The sequence below is a fragment of the Macrosteles quadrilineatus genome, unplaced genomic scaffold (genome assembly GCF_028750875.1).
Source record: "Macrosteles quadrilineatus isolate MER2022 unplaced genomic scaffold, UCM_ALF_1.0 Scaffold_4__1_contigs__length_99947679, whole genome shotgun sequence".
NCBI lineage: Eukaryota > Metazoa > Arthropoda > Insecta > Hemiptera > Cicadellidae > Macrosteles > Macrosteles quadrilineatus.
Window position 1 is genome coordinate 1,799,092 of NW_026542597.1, and position 25,659 is coordinate 1,824,750.

The window sequence follows — 25,659 nt, forward strand, 5'->3', positions numbered from 1 at the left end:
GTTTATTATTAAACAATTATTTATCTGCACAAATAATTATTTTAGTGTTCTGTATTTTTCAATGTTCATGTTGCTTTACTTGTTTAAATTAGGTTATGCCTTAATTTTTTTTTTATTATTTTAAAATAAAATAAGGAATTATGAAAGTTAATCTTAATTTATATAGTTTTGATTCAATTACTTGAATAATTTTGTAATGAGACACATGAAATAAATAATCGAAATCTTCCTCTTTAAGAGTATTATAGTTTTCCAAGATATTCTTATAACCCATCTAGATAGTTTTAAAAGGTTTAATTCCCTGTTAAAATTCCCTGGGTTATTCAATTTAGCTTTAAAAAGTGCTCTTAAAGAGTGAAACAACAACAACCTGGTGTAGAAATAGGAAAAAGGGTAAATATTCTAGCTTTTTCAGATGATGTGACTCTATTAGCAGATGAAATTGGTCTAAAAACTCTCACAGAGACTCTAATTAAAGAAACTAGATTAATAGGCTTGGAAATCAGCGATGAAAAGACAAAATACCGTCGTAAGGGAGTCGTAATAAGGACGTGGAACACTCCTTACAAGTTGAAGACTATAAATTCGAAAGAACTGCAGAGTTTAAGTACTTAGGAGTGGACATAGACATCGGGCCCTTAAATCACTGTTGAAAAGTATACTTTTGTCAGGGAGAACCAAAGAAAACTTTATAAAACTCTATACAGCCAATAACATTCTACGGATCTGACACCTGGACATTGATGAAGAGCAACGGAAATAATTGTTTTTGAAAACAAAATACTAAGAACTATCCATGATCCCATAAACGAAAATGGGGTGTGAAGGATCAGAACAAACAAAGAATTAAGGGAAATCTATACAGAACCAGACATAATAACACAAATAAAAAGTAGGAGACTGAGATGGGGGCCATGTGAAGAGAAGAGAAGGTTCTACGCTAAGAATGGTTTCTGAAAATCTCCCTCGGGGAAGACGACCACTTGGAAGACCTCTGCTAAGATGGCAGGACCAGGTGCGAAGAGACATAGGGAAGTTAAGGGCAGATACAGAATGGATGGGTGACAGAGAGAGGTGGCGACTTGTTGGTGAGTCCAAAAACCTACTGAGGTTTGAGTGGCCACATAGGAGAGGTAAGGTATATGTATCTGCATACAAGATAGTTATCACCCTTAGATAGCGAAGAAGCCATAACATTTCCTTCATTTCTATTCTAAAACCAATAAGTGCACCTAATTCAATTTCTTCGGTCTTTTGCAATTGGCTTTTTGACATAAATATTTGGAAATTCGTCAATCAAACATCGTTATAGTTTTAATTTAGTAATGTACACACATAAAGTGTTAATTTTTTTATAGTATGGGGAAGATTGAGCGTACATTTTTACCATTGCAACCAAATGTAAGCTATTTTGCTTTCAGAAACAAATAGTTAAAAACCACGCAATGGTGAAAACTGAAACCTATCTAACTTATTAATTTACTCTGAAACAACAAAGCCTACTGAAATATCGACAGTAAATATTATGAGGAAAGTTGAACAAGTCTCGAAGCTACCGATCACAAGATATTACGTTTATTAACGACTTAAGTTCCCTTCATCGATGATGAAGCTGAACTTGCCAGCTCAATGTTGCAAGAACGCTTCAATAACTTCTTGAGTCGATGAGTATGTTGTTTTATCAGTATAGCCACAGAAAGTTGACATACTGATGGTAAGTATAAATAAGTACTAGTGAATGTGATATTCATTTTTGCTGGGATTTTGAACTTAACTACTAACTGTTCAAAATAATTTACTTCACATACATGTATAAATTTTAAAATAAACAATCCCTATTAATTCCTCCTGAATTCAGGTTATATTCTGTTTGTACCAACCTTAAGTAGTATACTTACGATACGATTCAATGTAATTTGTCTCCTTTACGTTATATTATAAAGAATTACGAGAAAAATATTATTAATGCAGTGATAGGAATATTTTGAACATGTTGGATTTTAAGTAATGCAATAACGTTCGATATGTTTCAGACCGTACAATAATTTTTTAAACAGCAAATTTCAAGTGATAAAGTGTTAATATAATTTCGATTGGTTTTCAATCCAAACTAATTGTTTTTATAGAAATAGGCTAATCAGTTAATAGAAAAATATTTTGTTTCAACACATCTATACTATTATAAAGATGAGGCGGTGTCTGTCTGTCTGTTTGTGTGTTTGTACGAGGTAAACTCAAAAACTACTGAAGGGACTTGGGCAAAAAAGCTACAGCTACAGTACAGATACATATCTGCTATATGCATAAAGATACAGAACTATTCCCGCTTTGATATTGACCTAGGAATATGCCTCGTGGGCTTTCAAAGTTCTTAGGTGAGAGTTTTAGAAGTAAATATTGATTGGTATCCATGGAAACAAAAAAAATTAGAACCTTTTTTTATATATAAACGAGCAGAACTACTATCATATGCTCTTTATTCCACAATTCCACACAGTTGATTTAAACAAATTTAACACCGAAAATATATTAACTCATTTATGTAGAATAAAGTGCTATATTCTTTATTGTTGCATTGTTATACACGGTTCTTTCAACTTAATCCTCTTCCATAAAAGCTTTACTCTAAAAGGCTTTCGGTATCAGAAACTGTTCCCTAAAGCCGACTTTGATACAAGACTCAAAGAAAAGTAGATTATGAGAAGCGGTAAATATTGCAGTACCTCTCACAGTTTACCACGCACATTCCCAGCTTTAAAAAATAATGTAATAGAAGCCGGAGTTAAATAGTTTTATTTGAGTTTTCACGTAGCTATGTTCATAATTTTTCAAGTTGTTTGCTAACATTTTTATAAATTTTTGTCCGAATTCAACTAAATATTTTAAACGCACATTAGCAACGTATTCCTGATCCATTTTATGTCATAAAATATTGAGAAAAGACGATGAAATATTGGCCTAATATAAAATTAAAAAGGTACTTTTAATCTAAATAGATTTTGAAATAAATAGCTAATTGTGCTGAATTTCACGAATAAATTCATACGATATCCAATAATTAATTTCACAATTTTAATCTACGTTGATTCTGAGATAGGGAATCATGGGATGTACTATTCTAAATTTGGACACTGTTTGCGCAGTAAAAACAGAGTTGGTGAAAATTTTTGTGCGCTCAAGCAAACGTTTCAATCCCAAACTTATTCGTTTTGGCTTCACAGTCCATCCGTCTTTAGCTGTTCGTTGCACTTTCTGAAATAATGCTTTAAACTTTAACTAATCCTAGATCACTCCCCTTTGAAAACCTTTTTATGTCTTTCTTTGTTTACATGTTGTTGTTCACAATCTGCATTTGTGGTTCAAGTGTGTTCTTTGTATTATGTGTGTGTTTTAAAGAGACTGGGACGGTGGCATCGTCCTGTAATCCAGCTAGTAGAACGTCACGAATTGGGCATATTATATGCATGCACTGTGGATGCGATACTCCCTGGTGTGGATTAACGTCCGCACGAGTGAGTACTACGACTATCCGCAGTACTATCCAGATAAGTAGACCAATTCGTTAATACCCAGGCAAAAATGGGGTACGGATTCCACTATAAACTGCAGGTCCCTTAGTTACCATTAGCTGTATGGGCTATTAATTAATAGCTGTGTCTAAGGAATATGTCGGCCTTAGTCACTAACAAGACTACAAGATCGCGCCATTCATCCTACATTCATATCCATTCATACTTGGCTTGAAATCTCACCTACCTTGGTCACCATTTCAAAGAAAAAGTAAAAAAATGTTATGTGCTTAATCTGTACCATTAATTATTAGTGAGTAAAGTGTTGTATGGATTTCATAACCATTATTTTCCCAGAGACCGTTGTATCTAACCACAATGGGTTCTGTTGCGAGTATAGAAATATATTCTTATTTCCTGATTATTAAAGGGAAAGACTAAACTTGTTTCAATTTTTTACACATACTTTCTTTCAATATTATATTCCAGAAGATTCCAGACAAGCGATCCTGGAGGTTTGATTAATAATTTTCAGAGAGGCAACTTCGATAAAGTTTGTTAAGCTAAGCACAGACACGACTTAAGTCTGCTTACTTTATGGATGTGCTTACGTCAATAAGTTAAGTGCTTCTGTTGACATTTTAATTTTATGTATCTATTCTTAACCTTTTGCAAACCTAAACTTTTCTCTAAATATTCAAATTAAAAAAAAATATATAAATTGGTAAACACAATTTGCCGGAAACTTATGGACGAATATTGATAATATTTAAAGAAATTCTGTACCTATCAAAGATGCGTACTTGGAAATAATTTTGAGAAATGCAGTTAGCTTTCAAAAAGTGTTCAATGTTATTCTTGTGAATTTAAAATCCATTAAAATTTGGGGACGGGAAAGCTCATTCTGTTTATAATGGAAATAACATTTGAAAAAATGTTTTATGAAACCTAGAATTTTTTTTTTTTTATTAAGTCTTGTAGATGATGATCTATTATCTATTTATGACTATGCAAATTGCATGTGCTGTTTAGATTACTGCTAGGAACATGCTTTTTACACTATTTATGGGAATATATTTCGATAAGTATGACCTGGCCATGGCAAGACTTGCTAAAAGGTATTCATATTTTATGAATGACAATGACACTTCAATATGGAATAACTGGCTACGTCCAAATTCACCAACATTTTTGGGGTCGTTTCTAATGTCCAAATTCACCAACTTTCTACCTTTAGCAGGTACGATATTTCTCCCGGCGGGCGGGGAAGGAATTCCGAATAGTTTGCCCTCGCCTGCTCCGTCTCGTCTCGGCGAGAGTGTACTGCTTATCCCTAATAGTACTGTTTAAGCTGTGATTGTTTCAGGCAGCTTTAGGTTAGGTTAGGTTAGGTTAGGTTAGGTTAGGTTAGGTTAGGTTTGGTTAGGTTAGGTTTGGTTAGGTTAGGTTAGGTTAAGTTAGGTTAGGTTAGCATGAGTAAGTAGCATGAGGTTAGCCGTAGTAATATATACAGTACACTCTCGCCGAGACGAGACGGAGCAGGCGATGGCAAACTATTCGGAGGGAATTCCTTCCCCGCCCGCCGGGAGAAATATCGTACCTGCTAAAGGTAGAAAGTTGGTGAATTTGGACATTAGAAACGACCCCAAAAATGTTGGTGAATTTGAACCTGGCCGGAATAACTTAAAACGGTAATACAAAGTTTTAAACGCAATATATGTAAAAACAAGTTTTTGTAAAATCTATGGAGGTTAAAATTTTTATAATATTTGAGACAGTTGTAGAGAGCGATAAACTAGGCCAGACAGTTGCAAAATGAAATATGATACAACCCGTAAACATGTGATCATTATAGCCATCCTCACACTGAAGTGTGCTGGCCATGTGCTGGGTTATAACCATCTTTGCTGTAAAATACATGAGACATTCACAGAAAGCAGTAAACTAAACCAGATATCTGTGGAATAAAATACAATACAGCCAGTAAACATGATGTCATTATTGTAATTCCAATAACTCATGATTGTATACATTTTTACTTTTTGTTTAATGCTGTCATAAAAAAGGATTATTATAAAAGCAATGCAATAAGATTGAAAGAACGGTATGGTGGTGTGTTCAATATGGTATGCATTATTGAAAGTTAAGAGTTAAATATAATATTAACGCAATGCTATAAATGCATTTGAACATGACTCTTAATTTCTACTAATATTTTTAAATTACATTTACATTTTTTTCTATGAAAAGTGTCTAAATTTCTAATGCGGCTTTGAAAAATCTGTTTAGCGTTGGAATATGTTTAGAAATATATAGCAGAATAACAAAATAGCGTGTAGAAAAAAACAATTAAAAATCAAATTTTGATTGTGGCTTTTAGTGGCTCGTATAATTCGTAGGTATAAGAAATATAATGCATGGTATTTTACTGTGGAACAATAAATTACTAGGAGAATATTTTAGCGAACAAAAGTGCTTGCGGTAAAGTGGGTTTGTTTGTTACTTATTGCTGAATAGATGGCTCACTAAGTGTATTATGTGGAGTAGTTACTTATAACCGCCATAGCTTAATTCTATTATAACAGTATAAATTATTTAGTGGGAAAAATACAAAACAAATTTGCGTTTCAATCAATACACGTATCATTATTATTTTAAAAATAAATTGTTATGACAAGATAAAAATGTGTTTACAAATGATACCATTAAAAGCTGTATATTTTATAGATAATTTTAGTCAGTCTGTGGCTCAGTCGGTGACGTGACAGCTGCATGGGGTGATTCCTTTTTGTAAATGCCAATAACAGAAAATTGAATCGTAGGAAAACCTGTGGTACCACCATTTGACTAATGGAACGAAGATCCTAAAATACTTTACAGTATATTGTATAAAGTACGCAACTATATAGTACATTTTTTTTATTCTTGAGGAGATCTTGATAGAGTTTATGATGAATGAAACATGAAACATTGTAAATTTTCGTTTAATACAAACGTTTTCAAGCAAAGAGAATGAAAAATGTATTGATGAACAAAACAAAAAAATATGAACTGTTTACAAATAGTTGAATTATGAGAACATATGATTGAGTACAGATCAAAGAAAATAATAAAATCAGCCTAAAAGAAAATTAAAATTCAGCTGAGTTGAATCACTTTTTTATTATCTTAAATTTAAACCAGAGGGGAACTTTGTTTTCAGTACCAACTGGTGAGCCAATTCAGAATTTCTTAAAACCAGTTGGTTGCATTTAGGGTTTTGATGTGGGTTTACTTTGTGAAGGGCTTTAAGGGTATAGCAGCCTTAAACATTTTGGTTGTGGTGAGCGGCATGATTATAGATTTTTGTCTTCATGTACCACATCAAAACGATGGCCTGTCATTCGAACTCTTAAAGAGTTTGAAATCTGGCCAATGTAATCTTTTGGACAATGTTTACACGATAGTTGATAAATCACATTGTGAGATTCACAAGTTGATCTACCAACAATCGGATGGACCTTGTTTGTAACTTTACTATCAAATTCAGTTGTATTACTCATAATTTTGCAAATACCACATCGGGGCTTGTGACATGGTTCATAGCCGTGTTTAGAATTGTTTGAAGGCCGAGAATTTTGAATTTTGGGTCTCACCAACATATTTTTTAAATTTTGTGGCCTTTTAATTTTACATATTTTATATAAATTTTACATTTTTTTTTGTAAGATTAATTTAGCCAGGAGTAGTGTTTTAATTTATGATCTAAGGTTCACAATTAAGTGTACAATTGTATTCACTCAAAACTCTTTCCAAGGAATATTCGTTAAAACAAGTTATGGATTAAGCATATAGTTGACCCTAAACTAGCTTAATTTACGTTTTAAATATACAAAAGATGTGACCATAGTGACCCATGTCCGTTTATATTTTTTTAGGATTACTGCTAAAATAAAACTACTTTTTACAAACCACAAAAGTAATGATTCAACCCAAAAATGGTTATGTCTTTTGCACGTTATGCCTGCTTTTCAATTTCATTCTTATTTATTGCACGTATTTTAGTAGCCTATACCTAATTTGCTATGTTTATGTATGTCATACACTTGAAATAATTCAGCCTATAATGTATTTTTGTTTTCTTTATACTGGTTATGTCTTTTGCATGTCATGTCTGTTGTCCAATTTATTCTCATTATTGCTCATATTTATTACCTAAACCTATGTTTATAAAGTGATTTAATCCTATTATGTGTATATTCAAATGTAAAAATGGTGTTACCGTTGAAAGAATAAATAAATAAATGATTCAAACAATCTCCGAGGAGTAAATTTTCAAATTCAGTAATCTGTATAATAAACCAAATGTCGAATAGTCTTTTGTATTTAACAAACTTAAATACAACGTCATCAAGCGTTCGGTGCAATGACGTCATCAGTTTAACCACGCAGTGATGGCGGACATCAGGGCTGCCAACACCAACCTTCTCTGCGATTAATGTTAGACATTCAAGTTTCATTATCCACCTAGTATCGTTTTCTTTACGGTTGGAGTATTAAGAGACTAAATTTACCTTTGCTTTGTTTTGCAAAACTGATCATATCTTATGTTTACATATCGTTGACTAAAACATTCTATGTGTTGAAATTCTTTTACACTAATAACCAGAGTAATTAGGTAAATTCGTGTTTAAATAATCTAACTTCACGGTTTATGGCATGCTCCAATTTATTAAAAAGTATTAAATTAAATGTTAGCAACGTCAATTGTGAAATTAGATTGACAATTGAATATTTTAGGAAAGATTACCTACAAATTGTTGGGTAGGAATCTTTTGATTAAGAAAAACTAGTTGAGCTACTAGTTCGGTGAGTCGGTGGCTCAGTCGGTAGCGTCGCGGACTTCGGGCCCAAGGCAGTAGTGTCGTGGGTTCGGATCCTGGTCACTGCCACTAACTTTTAACAGTACAGTTCACCTTTGTACTGTACCGGCTCACTCCTTGCTTTGCTGGATACGTTCCACGCACAGATCTGTAGTCTATGTGGACGGGCAAATGCAAAGTTAAAAGAGGCCACCAACCTCTTTAAAAAAAAAAACTGGATCAAATCAATCGGTATATCCTTTTTTTAAGATATTGAAACTGCAAGATTGGTTCGTAAAGTTTCGTCAAACTGTCATCGCTATTTCACATAAGTTACAAACTTGTCTCAACCTTCATATCACATATCACATCCTAAGTTTCATCTTCACCAAAAGTCACGTTCGTACTGTATTTTTAGTGCTGAATTCAATTGAAATATTTCCAATCAGTGTCTTATTATGTAGCGCACAAATGTAGTCTTGGAAGTTAAATATTACACACAATAATACTCCTGATTTAGAGTTTTACAGAATATTTGTAGCAGCGTGATTGGATTGAATGAAGCTAAATATTTGTTGTTTACCGACAAATTTGGGCGTTGATAATATTTATTGATTTGTATAATTAATTTGAATAATTATTATAGTTTTTGTATATAAGCATTGTAAAAGATAAGATAAATTTCAAGGCACACTTTTTTATATATATATATTTTTTAACGCGCAATGAAAACTTAGCTTACAAATATAGGGTTTTCGTTGCATGTATTCAGATAGAATTAGAAGTTATCAATATTGAATGGCAACAAGAAAAGGGAAATGATTTTTAAGTGAAATAATTCTTGCTATAAAATGTACGTTTTACTATTGGATACAGTTATAACATATATAAAGAACACTATAAGACTATAGAACTATATTTCATCAACATAAGGAATATTTATACAGGAACATAAGCTATATGTAATAAATAAGCAAAATCTGTACAAATATTTACTTTGGATCGCTGAATATCTTATTATGTATCATATCTTATACTATCCAATGTTTATACTATGTTTGTCAATTAGAAAACATGTATTAACAATAAGTAAACTTACTTTCGCTATTATAATTATGATAAACCTGCAATATGTTAAATACTATTTGATTATTACATGTTTAATATCAGATATAGATCAAATTTTATAAATTGTAAATTTACTCAGAAAGAGTGTTTTAACAGCGCTTATATTTGTTTTATATGATACGAGTTACATCAAATGTTTAACACCTATTTTTAGTTACAGGCTTTAAACCTGTATTACTTAAGGGTACCTTACATAGTTAGGGCTCTTATGCATATACATATGAACAAATCTATAGAATTTTATAGGTGTAAAGACTCTCTTTATTATTTATTTTAAAACGATGTTCACAACTAATTATGTTTTGAAATACTTATGCTGTACATCAAATTCAAAGTGAATAAAGATAAAGGAAAACGTGTGTATTGGTAATGTTTGATGTAAAATGTATAGTTTAAAATTAGAGGGATTATACTTATAAAAAAATATATATATTGACAATGTACCAATATATTCAACGCCATAACATGATTAATACACGATCCATCCGACATTGAAAAGAAATATACATCTGCTATTAAACCTTAAATAGTGGGTATATGTTTTTAAATGTTTTAAAAAGGTTTTAGAAAACCGAGTTAAAATTTTTCTCACGGTAAGGTTAATTGATCGTGTTTGTAGCTTAAAAATATTGTAAAAACCGTGATAATGTGTCTATTTGGAATCTCTGGCTTTAATTAAACAGTATTGTCTCCATTTTAGCTTAACCGCAACCGCATGCCATTTGCTGAATCCAACCAGCTACGGCGACAACAATCATGCTAATTTTAAATTAGTTTTCAAAATATCATTGATTAAAAATGAAAAATTAATATTTTTTTTGATTTAATTATTCAAATATTGCTTTTTATTTAATGGTGTTTAATAAGCTCACTGTAACCAAACTATTAAAACAATACTATTTAACTTAAATTGACAGACACGGCATTTCCAAAGCCTCAGTAAACTGTTTTTGGCAAAATAAATATTTTCAAATGTACGAGCTGTAAGCTATGAAATAACAAACAAAATCTATAGCAATGAATCTTATCGGAATATAAGAACAACTTACGAAATTTAAGTTAATATCAATGAACATTAGATTTCTACCTGTTCTGCAGGAATGTGAAATATAAATAAATTAAGTTTAAGCCTGTTGTAAAATAAGTTGTTTGGTTTGATTCATATCTCAAGACCAATAAATTGTTCATGTTCGAAGACGCCACTGTGCCGCACATGTTATGTCTGTATAACTTATATAGTCTAAACCCCCTGGTCTTACTCTCAAACCACAAGAATAGTTGAAGCTTTTATAGAAAACTAGTGTACATGTTGCTCGAAATCGAGCCATCGCAAAGAAGTTATTTAAAAACAAATAACTTATTTAAGAAAAAATATAAGTCATAAATTCCGATGTGTTTAAAAGAGTCAACTCAAAGATTACGTAACTAATGTTAGTACTCACAATGTACTTAACAGTTCAATATAATAAACATTTCTTGTAAATATTTTATCATTTTTCAAAATCTGATCTGGCTTTTAGTGTATTGTAGAAATGTTTCCCCACTTAATAGCTGCAATAGGTTGTCCATGTTGGTCTTTGTCAATGATAATGCAGTCTGAATGGTATCACTCATTGTCGCCAGTAGTTTGCAAATTTCGGTCTTTATTTTAAAAGCACCAAATAACCATTAACTACCTGATTTTCTGCATAACCTCTCTGTCACAATTTTACAATAATTAACATAAGTTCTTCTTCTCACTTTTAATTTCTGACAACAGCTGGAGTTTCATAACAATGTTTGTTTCTCATGTTAATCTTATGGAGAAATACAAAACTTTAAAGGGCCCCAGGGCCTCACTCTCTAATTATTTCCCTAAAAAGAAAGTTTCCTGCACAACTTCACGTCACGCTTTTTCCAATGACACCAAAAACATGTCAATCGATTCAGTAGTTTCGGAGGAGTAATTGTCGCAAAAAAACTGCTTGCGTATTAAATAAGTATAGATATAAGTATGATATCAATTGATGAATGTGACGAAACTTGTCAAATTAACGCTTTAGGTGTTACTAATTCGTATGTAACACGAAACAGTGCTTGCAAAAACCACGCAAAAAAAACACATCTTGCTGTGTTTTGGATTGATAGTCAAAATGCAATTAGTCTTAGAGCAAAGGTTAAACTGAACGAACATGTCAACATACGCAATTAGTTGACATACATACAATGCAGTCAATGATATTTGGTTTGGACACTCGCTCTGAGCTATAAGCAATTATTACTATTTAGTACATCCAGCGTGCAAACAAGTGCATTATTAGCGTCATATTATTAATTTCAGATAGAACCTATTCTCCACTCAACATACAGAAGACAGCTTAACAAACATAGTTTGTGCATGTAATGTGAAACAAACAGTAGCCTAAAGAATCCGAAAAAGTAGTAGTAAAGCAGACATCTGTGGTTAAACGTTGTCAAACTAAACCATACATAATGATTATGACTTAATGTCAAAGATTTTTAAACGTATGTCTACACACGAACAACGATTAAATATCTTTTAACTACACTGAAAGAAGCAATTTTACAAATATATAAAAATTATTATATTACTTAAAGGTGTTGTTGTTAAAAAATCACCTATATTATACGTGTTATGACTTCTTTTAAGGAAAAGCTCAGTGATAATATTCCACTGGAAAAAACAACAGGCATAAACGACAATTGGAAGGTTATATTTATAAAATTTTGTTAATGAAATGTATAATGAATTATTTTATTCTGTATCAGCTGTAATATAACAGAAACCACAGACCTTCAAAATTTTTACAGTACTATAAGAAAAATGTAGCTTAAAGTAAGTATTATGTACAGGTATTCAGATGGGAGTGTACATGAAAGAAAATATTCTAAGACGAAAAAAGAAGTTTAAAATGTATCGCTATGAATAAAATGTTTTTATAATAAAAGGTGTGCTCTTATTTAGTTTGTTTCATCCCCCAAAAACCGAAACTTAGGGAATTCATGAATTATATTTTCGTATATTTATATTTACTTTATTACTAACCACTTTTACATTAATATTTTAGTTTTATGTTTTAAATTGTTTTTGATTATTTAAATTTTATTTCAGTAAAAAAATCATTACACGCTTTTTTTAAATTGTCAGCTATAGCAATACGATATACATTTAGCTGAAACTGAACCTACATGAACCACATAAGTGGACTGAATACCACATATAGTATAATAAGTAATGAGTGATAATAGAGTACATGACATTCTATCATAGATACGGTTTGTTTTAACTATTAATCAGTTTGTTCAATTGTACATACAGAACATTGAAATAGTTCCTTTACTGTAATAATGTGGATGCCACAGAATGGTATACGCGAAAAAAGTTAAATTCCCCATCATTAACCGTTGTTTACGGTTTACCTCATAATACTTATGTTTGATACTCTTGGTTATAGTTAACTTACTGGTTACCTCTATGTTGACATTGTATTAGTACGTTTTTTAACCAACATCTGTTATATTCATTGTTTTCTTGGTCACAATTTGACAGTCCACTAAGGCTCTATTTTTTTTTAAATTTATATTTTAATTCAACGCAACTCAACACAGTTATATTAAATTTTGGTCCTTCGAGCCGGATACTATATTGTCAAGAGTTTATAATGGTAAATGAGTAAACAGGGAAGATTTGGAGAGTAATACAGTTAAATTTCTACCAAGACGTACTACCTAAATTTTGATTCACATTGTTTCACGTTATACGGATCAATCATTCTTCAATTGAAAATTAATATTTACAATGAAAATGCATTCAAACTTCCACGCTTGAAAAAGGCTAATGTTGTTCAAAGAATAACATTAGCCTTTTTCAAGTGAAGAAGTTCTAATGCATTTTCATTGTTTTCTTTTAACACAAAATTACAGTCCACTAAAGATATAACAAATTTTTTTTAATTTATATTTTATTTTAACGCAACGCAACACAATTATCTAACAACTTATGTACTAAACTTATGTTTTAGCAATTGTAGTACTTATTACATAATGCAATAAACTACATATCATATTACTAATCTCTGACAAGGAAAATTTAAAATATGAAACTTATAAATATGTAAACAATACAAATAATCTGGGTCAGTGAGTACCATCAAAATGTAGCATGAAAATTTAAAACAATCTTGCTATTTTCAGAATTTTATAAAAGAATAAGATATTATGATATGCATAATATCTTCATTAGGTAGTACAGTGAACAGATAAAACTAACCGTATTATATTGCAGATCTCCATAATGGTATATATCTCATGAACAGAAGGGGGTATAAAATGGGCTATGAAAAGACAGAGGGGCATAAAATTATCCTGGATATAAATTCGTTCTACTGACACATTGTCTTTCAGTACAGAGATATTTTATGTTTGAAATAAAAATTTACCTTAAAAATTCAAAATAAACCATTTCAACTGAATAACATAAACTATACGCATTATAATAAGCCAAAGAGTTTTCGTTTTATAGTATAGTACTTTGTATGAGTAATTTAGATAATAGTTTTGCAAAATATTTTAAGTTTCATCGTGTGTGTACGTAAATAAGTAGTCTGCTATTAATAATAATAACCTTTTTAAGAATCGTATAAAGTAGCACATTTTCAAAATATTGATTTTATAAAGTAACAAGGCATGGTTTGAATGGTAGTGAAGATGCAGTAGGTGTCCAAACGAGGCATAGGAAAATGAGGTGGTGAGCTTAAATAGGCTTTGAACCCATAATATATTTTTGATATTTTTTAATAACTGATAACCCGTAAATATTGTTATATAAAGTCCAAACAATGTCTACCAAGTGTAATTTCAACGTGTTAAAGTCACACACAAAGTAGAACACTTTCTTTTATAAGTAGTTGTTCATGTGTGTAAGTAGATCATTTCACTTAATCCTTGTGTTCCTTAAAAGCTTTACTGTAAAAGGCTTTTGGGATTGAAACTGCTTCCTAAAGCCGACTTCCGCGACTCAAAGAAAAGAAGATTATTAAGAGCGGTAGATACTACAGTCATTTTTATCATTTACTGCAAATTTAACAGGCTTTGAAGCGTTTCAATAATTGTATCTTGATTTAAAAAATCAGACGAGTTCATACTTACTATAAATTTTTTACCTACTCTAATGAATAAAAAAATTACAGGTAACATTTTTTAAATTTTATTTCCGGGTAGCATTTGATTATTCTGTATATGTATAAGCAGGGGAATAACAGTAGGGGAAACATATTTTTTTTAAATTGAAGCATTTAGAATTTGGATTTTAGAAACGGAAATTTGTACCATTTCTAGTTGCCACAAGAGAGAAGATGAAATAAAATTATGGAGGAATGTTGAGCTGGTTCAGGTAATTTAGTATACTACGCACTTGATATATAAGTCTGAGTAGTAAGCCAGTTTCTTAGAGCTTTATTGTAAAATACCACATCGTTCAACGAACAGGTCTAAAAGGAATTTGATGTAATCTTAACTCCCAAAGTCACGATATCCATACTGAACAGTGTTACTCAATTCGGGTTTGTGATCATCTACCTTTTCTTGATTAAAAGCTTATTCCCGATATGGGAAATTCGCTAATACTCCCTGCATGGAAAATTCGTTAAAAACTATTTTAACCTTTTAGACTAATTAATTTCATTATTTTAACTGATGTGCAATTTTAACTCATTATAAATTCAACATAAAGAAAAGTCATCAGCCACCGAATAGCCCTTTATGAGTAAGGTAAAAAAATATAATTGCCGAATGAAATTTCGTGAAGAAGGATTTTATATTCAGAGATATTTCACCTCGTCTGAGGGAGACGATGGGTAAAATTTCAGATTAGGGAAGACTCAAATCCACCGTACTATCAAATTTCACTAGGCGAGTTGCCAATGACTTTTAACCCCAGAAATACGACAACAACTGCTTACGAACAACACAACTGCTTCTGTTTACGAATCACAAGACCAAAATAAATTTAAGGCTTTGTTAATCCGCATGGTAATGAATTGATGACATTATTTTTACCAAATCAATATAATCATGATTACACCAAACGAATATGTAGTTAGAACAGTTTGGTTGGCACACACATAATGATACATAAAGTTGTTGATATAATCATGCTAGCTCTGAGCTATGAACACTATTTAAAACATCCAGCGTGCAAACAAATACGTTATTAGCTTTATGTTATGAATTTCAGTCGAAATATATTCTCGTCGAATGAGATTGCAATAATTGCAAACCTAAACAAGAGAGTAATGAGCATAATTTGGTTGTTTAGTGCCGTTCATAGAATAAGTAGCCTGAGAACTGTGCACAATACATGCTGAAGTATACCAGACTTTGTGGATGACAGTTGTCAAACAAATTTATAAAATAAAATTATAAGTATATTTTGATGTTGGGAGATACAAAACATGTCTATGACAAAACAATTCACATAAAAAGACCGCATAACCTTTGATTAGACCTTTGGGTTAGTGATATTGTATGATTAGTGAAAAACAGATAATAATAAAGTCTATTGGTATTCAAAACATGCAATTTAAGGAAATTTCCAGTGATAATAGTAAATAAAGAAAAAACTATAAGCAGATTAAGTAAATAGTAATTGGGATGTTACTTTATTCTAATGTAATTGGAAAGCCACGTGTATAAAATATAGGGGGTTTATATTTTCTTTATTAAATGATAATGATTAACTTAAAATAATAAATGTACGAAAGTAAAATATTTTCAGTTTTGTTAATGTTTAAATGCACAAACGAACAATGAAACATTTTCAATATTTAACTGAAAAATAAATGAATTTACCTTTTAATCGGAACAAATAACCGTATTAACTTAACTGTGGTCTAATTTTATTTGCTTTGTGTAGCGCACCAGCTGGTGTTATGGTCATATGTTTTTTTATCAATTAATTGTCTACATGTTTACAATTCAGTTGTTTGTGTACTCAAGTTATATACACATCAATTTTACTAAATATGCCTAAATAGTTTATTCTATTAGATCAACCAACCACAACACTACACTTTGTTCTTCTAAAAGCTAAACGTTAAAACTTATTTCACTATAGTTTAGCTGTGCTAACTTAAATATTAACCTTTCTCACACTAATATTTGAATTTTACATTCAAACGTTTTTTTATATATTAAGTTTGTTACTGAAAATAAATTTATGATCTAATAATATTTTAAATAAAATTTTCTATAGGAGTAAGTTGGGTTAGCATACGTTGAATGAAAATGTAAATTAGCCTCAATAATCACAAAAGGATTCAAAGCAACAATAAAATACATGAATACTGATATTATCTGTATTAGAGTTTAGCACATAAAACTAGCCGTATACATTAGGGTCTGCATAATGGGGCATATTTCATGACCGAGAGAGGATATAAACTGAGCTACGAGAACAGAGGGACATAAAATTATCCTGGATATAAACACTGATATGGTGGTCCCAACTAGAAGTCTGAAAAATGTGAATTAGTTATGTAACATTAGAATTTGAATTTCGGAATAAATAGTGTATAAATTAACTTATTACCACAAACAACTATTGAAAAAAATTAAATAACATAGTTTTACTTAGTTTACATTGTTCTGCATAAATATTGGTTGTAAGAATTAAAAAAGGTGTAAAATTCTTTACAATATTGTTGTTTATGTATTGTTTCAATTATAAACTCAATTGTAATTGTAGCTTCTAACCTCGTTTGTATAATATTTTTCCACAATTAATTGCAATATTTTAAAACATGTTTTAAAGAAGACATTACATAGTTTGATGATGTTGTCGTAAATGTAAAAATAGCAAACATTAACCTTAACACGATTGGTATGCTGGATTGACTAATTAGACACTGTTTTTTTGTAGCTTGAATCTATTTATATCACTTTTTAATTTACAAACTAAGCGGTTTAAACTCAGAAAACAATTAAGGTAAAGCTTTTTAGCCGTCTGATAGACTTCATAGATGATGATTACGCATAACTATTTTATTAAATAGATTGAAATTATAATGTTGAAAATTCCAAAAATATTTAATACTTAGTTAAGCAACAACTAAGTAACTAAGTTGTTTGATTCAAATCTACATGAATATTGCAATAGTTTACATTGGTAACCTTTTAATCAAAACATGATTTGTTATTATATAAACGAAAAGCTTAATGTTTTTGAGCGTGTACTATCTGTGTTGTGAACGTATGTATGTTCACCAAAGTAATACCCTACTATTGGCAATGAATCAGTTTTTGAGTAACTATCATTATTAATACAAAGGCAAATTGATAAGTTGAGCCGCGCAGTTTACAAAGAGGTTCTGTAGTTAAATTGACAAACTTTAAATTGCTGTTCTTGCAAGTATTAATCGTCCTGTTAGAGACACTTGCTTCTTTCGTCAAAGTTTGTTTGTGAAAAATGTTATTTATCTGCAGAATATTGATGAAACAGTTTTCCTTTTACATCCAGGAAGTCAAATATAAATACGAGTTTTAAAGTGGCTAAGTCATCACATTTCGATAATTTAAATAAAATAAAATATAAACAAAAGTTTTATGAGATTTAAATGTTATAGTTTTTCTCTATTAGAGTCGCTAGCGTGATACACATGCGCTCAAGAATGATTCTTACACAACCATTGTTTTGGTTATTTTTTACAGTCATCTCAACGACAATTTGCAGTTGGAATAATTATTCACCATTATTTTCTTACCATTATCATGATAATACTGGTGTTTACTAGTGTACCCACTGTGGCTGTAATGATTTCCCTCTTCCCTCTCACACAATATAAACGTAACAATTGTCATGTGGGTCATGCCATAACCTAAGTCGTTTGACTTAAAATATACTCAACTAGGATTTTTAGCGAATTCCCCTTTTAGCGAATTTCCCTATAGGGAAGTAGCTATAACCGTAGGTGGGACACTAAGACCTAGACCCGGGACCGATTTACTTTTTCATTTTGATGTCCCCAGAGGCCAAAAACACCATTCGTTCAAATTTTTATGTATATATATATATATATATATATATCCGTCCGTGAACGCGATAACTTAAGTAATTTTTGTCCGATTTTAATGAAATTTGGTTTAAAGGTGTAAAGCGGGATAAACTTGAATGAGTTCGCGAACCAGCACGATCGGACCATGGGAACGGGGCTTTACGGGGATTTTATGGGGTAAAAATTTGTTTTTCTCACTTTTGACCCTCAAAACACAAAATTTCCCAATTTCTTTTTAGACTTTTTTAAAGAGCTTAAAAAAACAAATAATTTAGTATATAAAAGTATTTTTGTTTGATTATTAGTAACGGAGAAAATTAAAAAAATTTAAATTTAAAATTCCCATGTTATTCTTATGGTTATTCTTATGTTATTCAAATGTTGTAGTTTGCTTGTTTATGTATATATTTTGATCAAACTTGGCAAATTTATTTATTTTGTACTAAGCTATCAATATTTTACTCAAAAACACACTTTATTAGTGTCCTTGTAGCAGCAAACCTAGGTACTCGTTAAACCTAATGTTATTAAAATATATTCAACTGAAAATCAACTCAGACAAATGGAAATTCGCTTAGTCGGCAGGTTTGCTGCGGCGGGGGTATTTTCCTATGCCATGTTTTTGAGCTTGATAATTGTCTTACAGCTGAAGTGGTCACCTTAAAAACACTCCATCATATAACTTCAATCCCTATCATGTCTGAGTTTAATAAAATATTTTTTATTGAGAATAGTATCATTTTTATATACTTACAAACCCATTTTAGTTTTATCTTTTCTGATAACCCTTACAATATACAAACTGTGTTACCCCAATTTGGTCACCTCTTAATTTTAATTAGCAACCACGTTAAAAAAATTCATAGCTGGTCTTAACTGTTATGTAAATTATGAAAACCTTCTTGGAGATATAACTCCATTATTTTCACAGATTAACAGTGAAATAATATGTAGGGTAAGAAAATAAAAGTGAGTAAGAAAATTAAAAACAAAAACAGGTAAGATATTGATCAAAAGTTTCTTTTATCGATGTAAGCTAACATACCAGTTTGATGTATTAAGCTGTGAACATGCTTAACTAATCTTCTTCTAAGTTGTGATCGTGATGAGAATACTTGTGGTATAGGAATGATGAGCGAATATATCAGTGTATTGATTTTTCTGATTTGAAGGAGTTTGGTTGATTTTCATTAAATGGTGAAGTTGTATATGTTTTAGTTACTGATAGTTCAAAAACACAGTTTACAACAGTGATTGAAATTACAGTTTCAACATCTGAAAAGCCATTTAACGAGTTTAAACCATATTCTGTTAACTCTTTTTAACATTCATAATCCAAATAGAATTAGTGAAAGACCGTTGTTTCTACTGTACTAATTAACTTGAGCTGTTGATTATACCTTTTTTAAACGTCAAATAAAAAGTGAAAAAATTCCTAGTGGGTGTTTTTAGAAAGGAGTAAAGCAATAATTTGTCGTTAAAAAGTAGGTGTTAATACATGGCCAATGAAGGAGAAAAAATGCCGATGGGCTAAATATAAATTTTTCCTACAGCTACCTAACAATGTACATGTTCTCTCACTGATTTGAGAAAGCAAAGTGGCCAATTTGCTCATCATGTTAACATTGTCTCACTCTAATTACTTTGTCTCACTCACTCCAGATTTGCAACGTGAAAGCACGAAATAGTGAGCGCGTAACATGCAGACAAGGTCGTATGCGCGCGGAATACGTTGGCAGCACTGACTGTAAATCAGCTGGTCAGCTGTTGTACTGTTGTATTATTAAATGTCATATTAAAAGTTCCCTTCTGTGTTATATTACGTTTCTTTACATATTTAGTTGTTTTATGGTAACTGTAGGGAAAATATAATGTGCAACTCGAGTGCAAAGTGCAATTGCCTCACTCGAGAAACCATTCCTCACTCGCCTACGGCTCGTGAGTAAGTATTTCTCTCGAGTGAGTCAATTGCTCCCTTTGCTCACTAGTTGCACAAATAACTATTAAAGTCACCTAGTAGTATTTGAACAGGAATAATACATTAACAAGAACGTTAAAGAAATGATAGACCAAGACTAACACGTATAAAATTGCAAAGGTTACACACAATGTAGGATATTTCCTTAGTGGTTCTAGTGAATAAGGGGCTATTTTCAATCCTTTTGTTCCTTAAAAGCTTACTGTAAAAGGCTTTTGGTATTAGGAACTGTTTTATAAGGTTTTCTTCTACACCAGACTCAACAAGTAGATTGTGTGGAATGGTAGAACATGTTTACCATATACAGTTTAAGCAGACATCCAAGTGGTTGATTTTAGAAAGGAGTCAAGCACTAATTTGTCGTTAAATCATAGGTTTACACATGGCCAAAGAAGAAGAAAAAGGGTTTTCACTAATTTGGATTATAAATGTTTACGAAAAGTTTACTCCTACTGTATGTTTGTCACCTATTCTAATAAATGAAAAAGTGTAGGTAAAGACGTTGTTATGTTGTTTTACAGAAATAACTTACTGACAATCGACTCTTAAGTTATAATTACTAGTAGGATGCAAACATATCGATAATTCAGTTGCATTTAGATTTGGTTTTAGGGTTGGTATTTTTACTGTATATAGAATGTATTTTGCAGCAGTTTAAAAAAAAAATATTACTTTTAGTTAAAATCTCTTTGAATAATTTCAACTTGCTTACGTTAAATAAATAATTAAGTTTATTCCTTACTAGCCTAATGCGTCCCTAAATACTTTATTTATAGTGTACAGGCACAAACACACAACAAATATAGAAAATTAAAACATGAAAAAAAATTAACCTACAATATTTAGTAAGATTTAGTCAAACATTACGATTGTTAGTTTAGACAGAGCTAACACTAACATCCCATTCACTACTTAGTTTACAGAATTCATTACTATACCTAGTACTACTGCTAGTGTTAACGATAAAGAATACCTAATACTAAATCTGAGCCTAAGTGCGGCACGAAAGAGAAGTTTAAGGCATCAATTTTCTTACTCTCGTCTAGAAGTTTCAATCCCCAACTTATTCGGTTTGCCTTTATTACACTCCATCTGTCTTTTCCTCTTCAGTTCACTTTCTGCAAGAATGTCTTAAACTTTGAATAAATTTCTTCCACTTTGCTACTTCTTTCAAAGCATTGGTTTTGTGTTCAGATGGTGGAGTGGCGGAAGGTAACCTACATATATACAGTTTTTCACAATGAAAATTAATGTAAGTATCAATAAAAACTGTTAATGGAATTCTAACGTATTGTATAACCATTCATTAAATTGGGTTCACAATCCCTTGATTAGTAAATATATGTACAATTTCAAGAAATAGTTGTGATTTCAACCTTTAAAAATGGTAAAAAACATTTTAGTAAAATATGGATAGCCAAATCAAAATTTGTATTATTAAATGGTATACATTAACGTAAAATGTCGTTGTAAAAATTACGATTAAAATTAATACTTTATACTTTACTTTTATACTTTTCTTTGAAATGGTGACCATACAAATGTAGGTATTTTAAGCCAAGTATGAATGGAGATGAGTGTGGGATGAGTGGCGCGATCTTGTAGTCTTGTTAGTGACTAAGGCCGACATAATCCTTAGACACAGCTGTTAATTAATAACCCATACAGCTAATGGCGACTAAGGGACCTACAGTTTATAGTGGAATCCGAACCACTTTTTGCCATGGTATATACGAATTGGTCTAATTATCAGGATAGTACTGCGGATAGTCGTATAACTCACTCGTTCGGACTTTAATCCACACCAGGGAGTATCGCATCCACAGTGCATGCCTATAAATATCCACAATTCGTGACCTCCTAGTAGCTGGATTACAGGACGTGCCACCCGTCCCAGTCAACTAATTCTAAATAGTATTAGCATTAAGTGTTCAGCCAAAGTTACGGCTGTAATGATCCAATTAATTAAAGGCTTAGTTAGTGGTGATGGTAAACTTATAAACCTAATAGCTCTCTTGTTTGATTTCCCCCTAGAAATAGATCTTTACAGATTATTAAACTCAAATTTAACCTCAATTCTTTAAACGCTCAAAATTAAGCACTTTATAAATGGTACTCGTACTTCACGAATAACATAATTTAATATATTTATATAATTGCTGTGTTATATTCTTAACTTACCTAACAACAAATGAATTAAGTGTAACCATCCAACATCTATCTATATATTAATTTGAAACTGTTTTTCTTTGTCACAGCTATTTTGAGAGAACGGCTGGGCGTAGAAACTCGGTAGAGGTGTCTAAAGAAAGGTATTGGTCTGTAGATGAGCCATCAAAAGAGAAACATGGTGAATTCCCTTGGGGCTCTGCCCCAGTGGCCTTTGAATTCCCATCCCATGTTATTCTTATGGAGGAAAACGGGGTTTTTTTCACAGCTAATTTGAGAGAACGGCTGGGCGTAGAAACTTGGTAGGGGTCTCTAAAGAAAGGTCTTGGTCTGTAGATGAGCCATCAAAAGAGGAACGAGGTCAATTCCCTTGGGGCTCTGCCCCAGAAGCCTTTAAAGTTGCCTCTTCAGATTTGTTTACATTACGACCATATGCATAATTCTACACTACTTTTTAATGAAACAGCTGTTAATATTTAAATTGTGATTAATTGAATTTGTCAAAAATGAAGTACAGTATTTGCAATGGGGTTTTCTGATTTTAAAATGTATTTTCTTCTGCATCGTGTCATGTTTTGCAATGTTCTATTACCAAATCAGTGGAAAATCCTATTATCACAGTAACTCTTAAAATTATTTCTTTTGGAGTTAACTTATATCTATTGTATGGGTTGTTTTCTGCCTTTTTTACAACTTCTTGGAGATTGCACCTAGGTGATATTCGTTGGCATATTGCATCTGTAGACGAAACTTGGGTTGGTGTGATTATTAGAATGGAAAAGATTGAGAAATCCTGGACAATTTGATATAGGCTAAAAATAAAACTGAATTAACACTGTTCTACATTTCTTGAGCAATCATTGAAATAACCGATTTGCAAACAATGGAAACATAGAAAAAGTCATAGAACACAACCAAGTAGAAGAAATAGAAATAATGTTGTTTTTTTTTAATTTATAATCGTTATCATAGACAACCTAATGCGGCTATGAGAGGGAAAAATTGGTAGAAAACACTAAAAAAACAAGATCAGCTTTTTGAAAAAAGATAAGATATTTACAAAAGATTTTGATTATATCTAACTGTTGTGTAGATTGTGAGTATTTCCATAATCTTTGAGTCGCCTGTAATGCAATTGCTCGAATTCGAGCAACAGGTACACTAGTATATATAAAATCCAATGTATGTTTGTATATTTGTATGTTTGTCCTTTATGGACTCCAAAACCGCTCAACAGATTGTAATGAAACTTTTAGGCATTATTAAGCATTATTCAAAGATGGTTTGTGTGAAGTTTGGTGCAGATCCGTCAATAGGGCTCCGCCCCAGTGGCTCTGGAGTTTCCCATGTTAACCTTATGAGTACTCATATTTAAATGGAATTAAAGAATCTTAACAGCTGGTGCAGCTAAACAATTTGATTCTGTGATGTTCAATAGCATTAAAAAGTTAATAGGTTTACCAACAGGGTGCAGCACTATATTTTTTTTTAATTTATGAGAACAGCTAATTTGCAACCAAAAGGTGAGTGAGCGTAGCGAACGAACTTCAACCTGGAGGCGAGTTAGCGTAGCAAACGAGCTAACCTGAAGGCAAGTGAGCGCAGCGAACGAGCTCCAACCTAAAGGTGAGTGAGCGTAGCGAACGAACTTCAACCAGGACGTGATTGAGCCATGCGAACGAGCTCATCTTGAAAATGAACGAGCATGTGACATAAAACCACAATAGGACAGGACGACGTCTGTCGGGCCAGCTAGTAGTAAATAAAATAAAAGTGTAATTTTGCTGAAAGTTAATTTCAAACTAATTAATCTTGTAGTATCTGTCAAATCAAATTAAGCTCTAACAACCGAAAGAAATAGTAAATTCAAACATCTGTGAAAAAAATATGATATGACTCGTAAACATGAGATCATAAGACCATCCTGACACTCAAGTGTAGACAGCGGCCATGTGCTGGTTTACAACTGTCCTCGTTACCTTATAGTAACAATTCCTCACTAATATGTAAGTAGTTCCTATTTTTTTAAGTATCCTACACACACAACCACTGCAATATAAAAATAAAAATTCTTAATATCATATAGTATTGCTGATGTAGTTTTAGTGTTATACAGATAGGGTAACTGTATTAAAATGAACAAATATATCACGCATCAGTGACGGATATTGCTAAAAAATTAAGAAATATTTAGAAAGAAAATATGTATGTACATTGTATTTAAATGCATTAATTTTGTGATAGGCCTAAGTTGCTTGGTTGTTAGCAATATTTTAGTTACAAGTTTTATAACCAGCCAATTTAATTTTTATCATAACACTTTCCACACAGTTTGTCCCAAATAAATAGCTATTGAAATATGGGCTTTATTAATGCTGCTACGCATAGAATATCCACAACATATTTTAACTCACAAATCTTTTTATAATCTATCAAAACATTATAATGATTCTTATTAACTTGTTGTGGTTGTATTATGAACGATGTTTTTGTAATACGTTGGGCTTATATTATTTGAACTAGTATTTCCCATTTCTTCACTTTATTTAGGACGTTTACACTCCAGATTTAGGAAGTTTACGTAGTATTTAAAATATATGGAAATATCCAAGTAGACTACAATTTTGCAATTAAGCTTCCTACGACAGAGAAGTAGAGGAATGTAGAGCTGAGACGTTTTCCCAACACTTATAAAACAGAATATTCCATTATGATAACTCTATTTTTCATAATCTGTAATGGCAATTTACTCGCCAAACTCTAGACTAGATAGAACTTCGGACTGACCTGGGGACAGGACCAGGTGATGACCGGGGTGTGGCGTAGGGCGGCTACCGCCTCCAGCAGGGGGCAGAGCCCGGGGTCCACGGAGCCGAGGATGGCCCTGGGAGGAGTCGCTACTGCTGCTTCCAGGATGGCCGTCAGTCCTGCAGCCCGGGAGTCACACACTTCTGTAACAGAAGGTCTCCAGTAAGAACAGCAAT

The 25,659-nt window shown here is 31.7% G+C and overlaps 1 protein-coding gene across 1 annotated transcript in view; it reads right to left on the minus strand.

Moving 5' to 3' along the window:
• LOC128991676 (retinal guanylyl cyclase 2-like) overlaps positions 1-25,659 on the minus strand; it is a 104,460-nt gene that overhangs the window by 60,247 nt on the left and 18,554 nt on the right. The window contains exon 2 of the mRNA XM_054414770.1: positions 25,463-25,626. Coding sequence (XP_054270745.1) covers positions 25,463-25,626 — 164 coding nt within the window. The remainder of the gene's footprint in view (positions 1-25,462; positions 25,627-25,659) is intronic.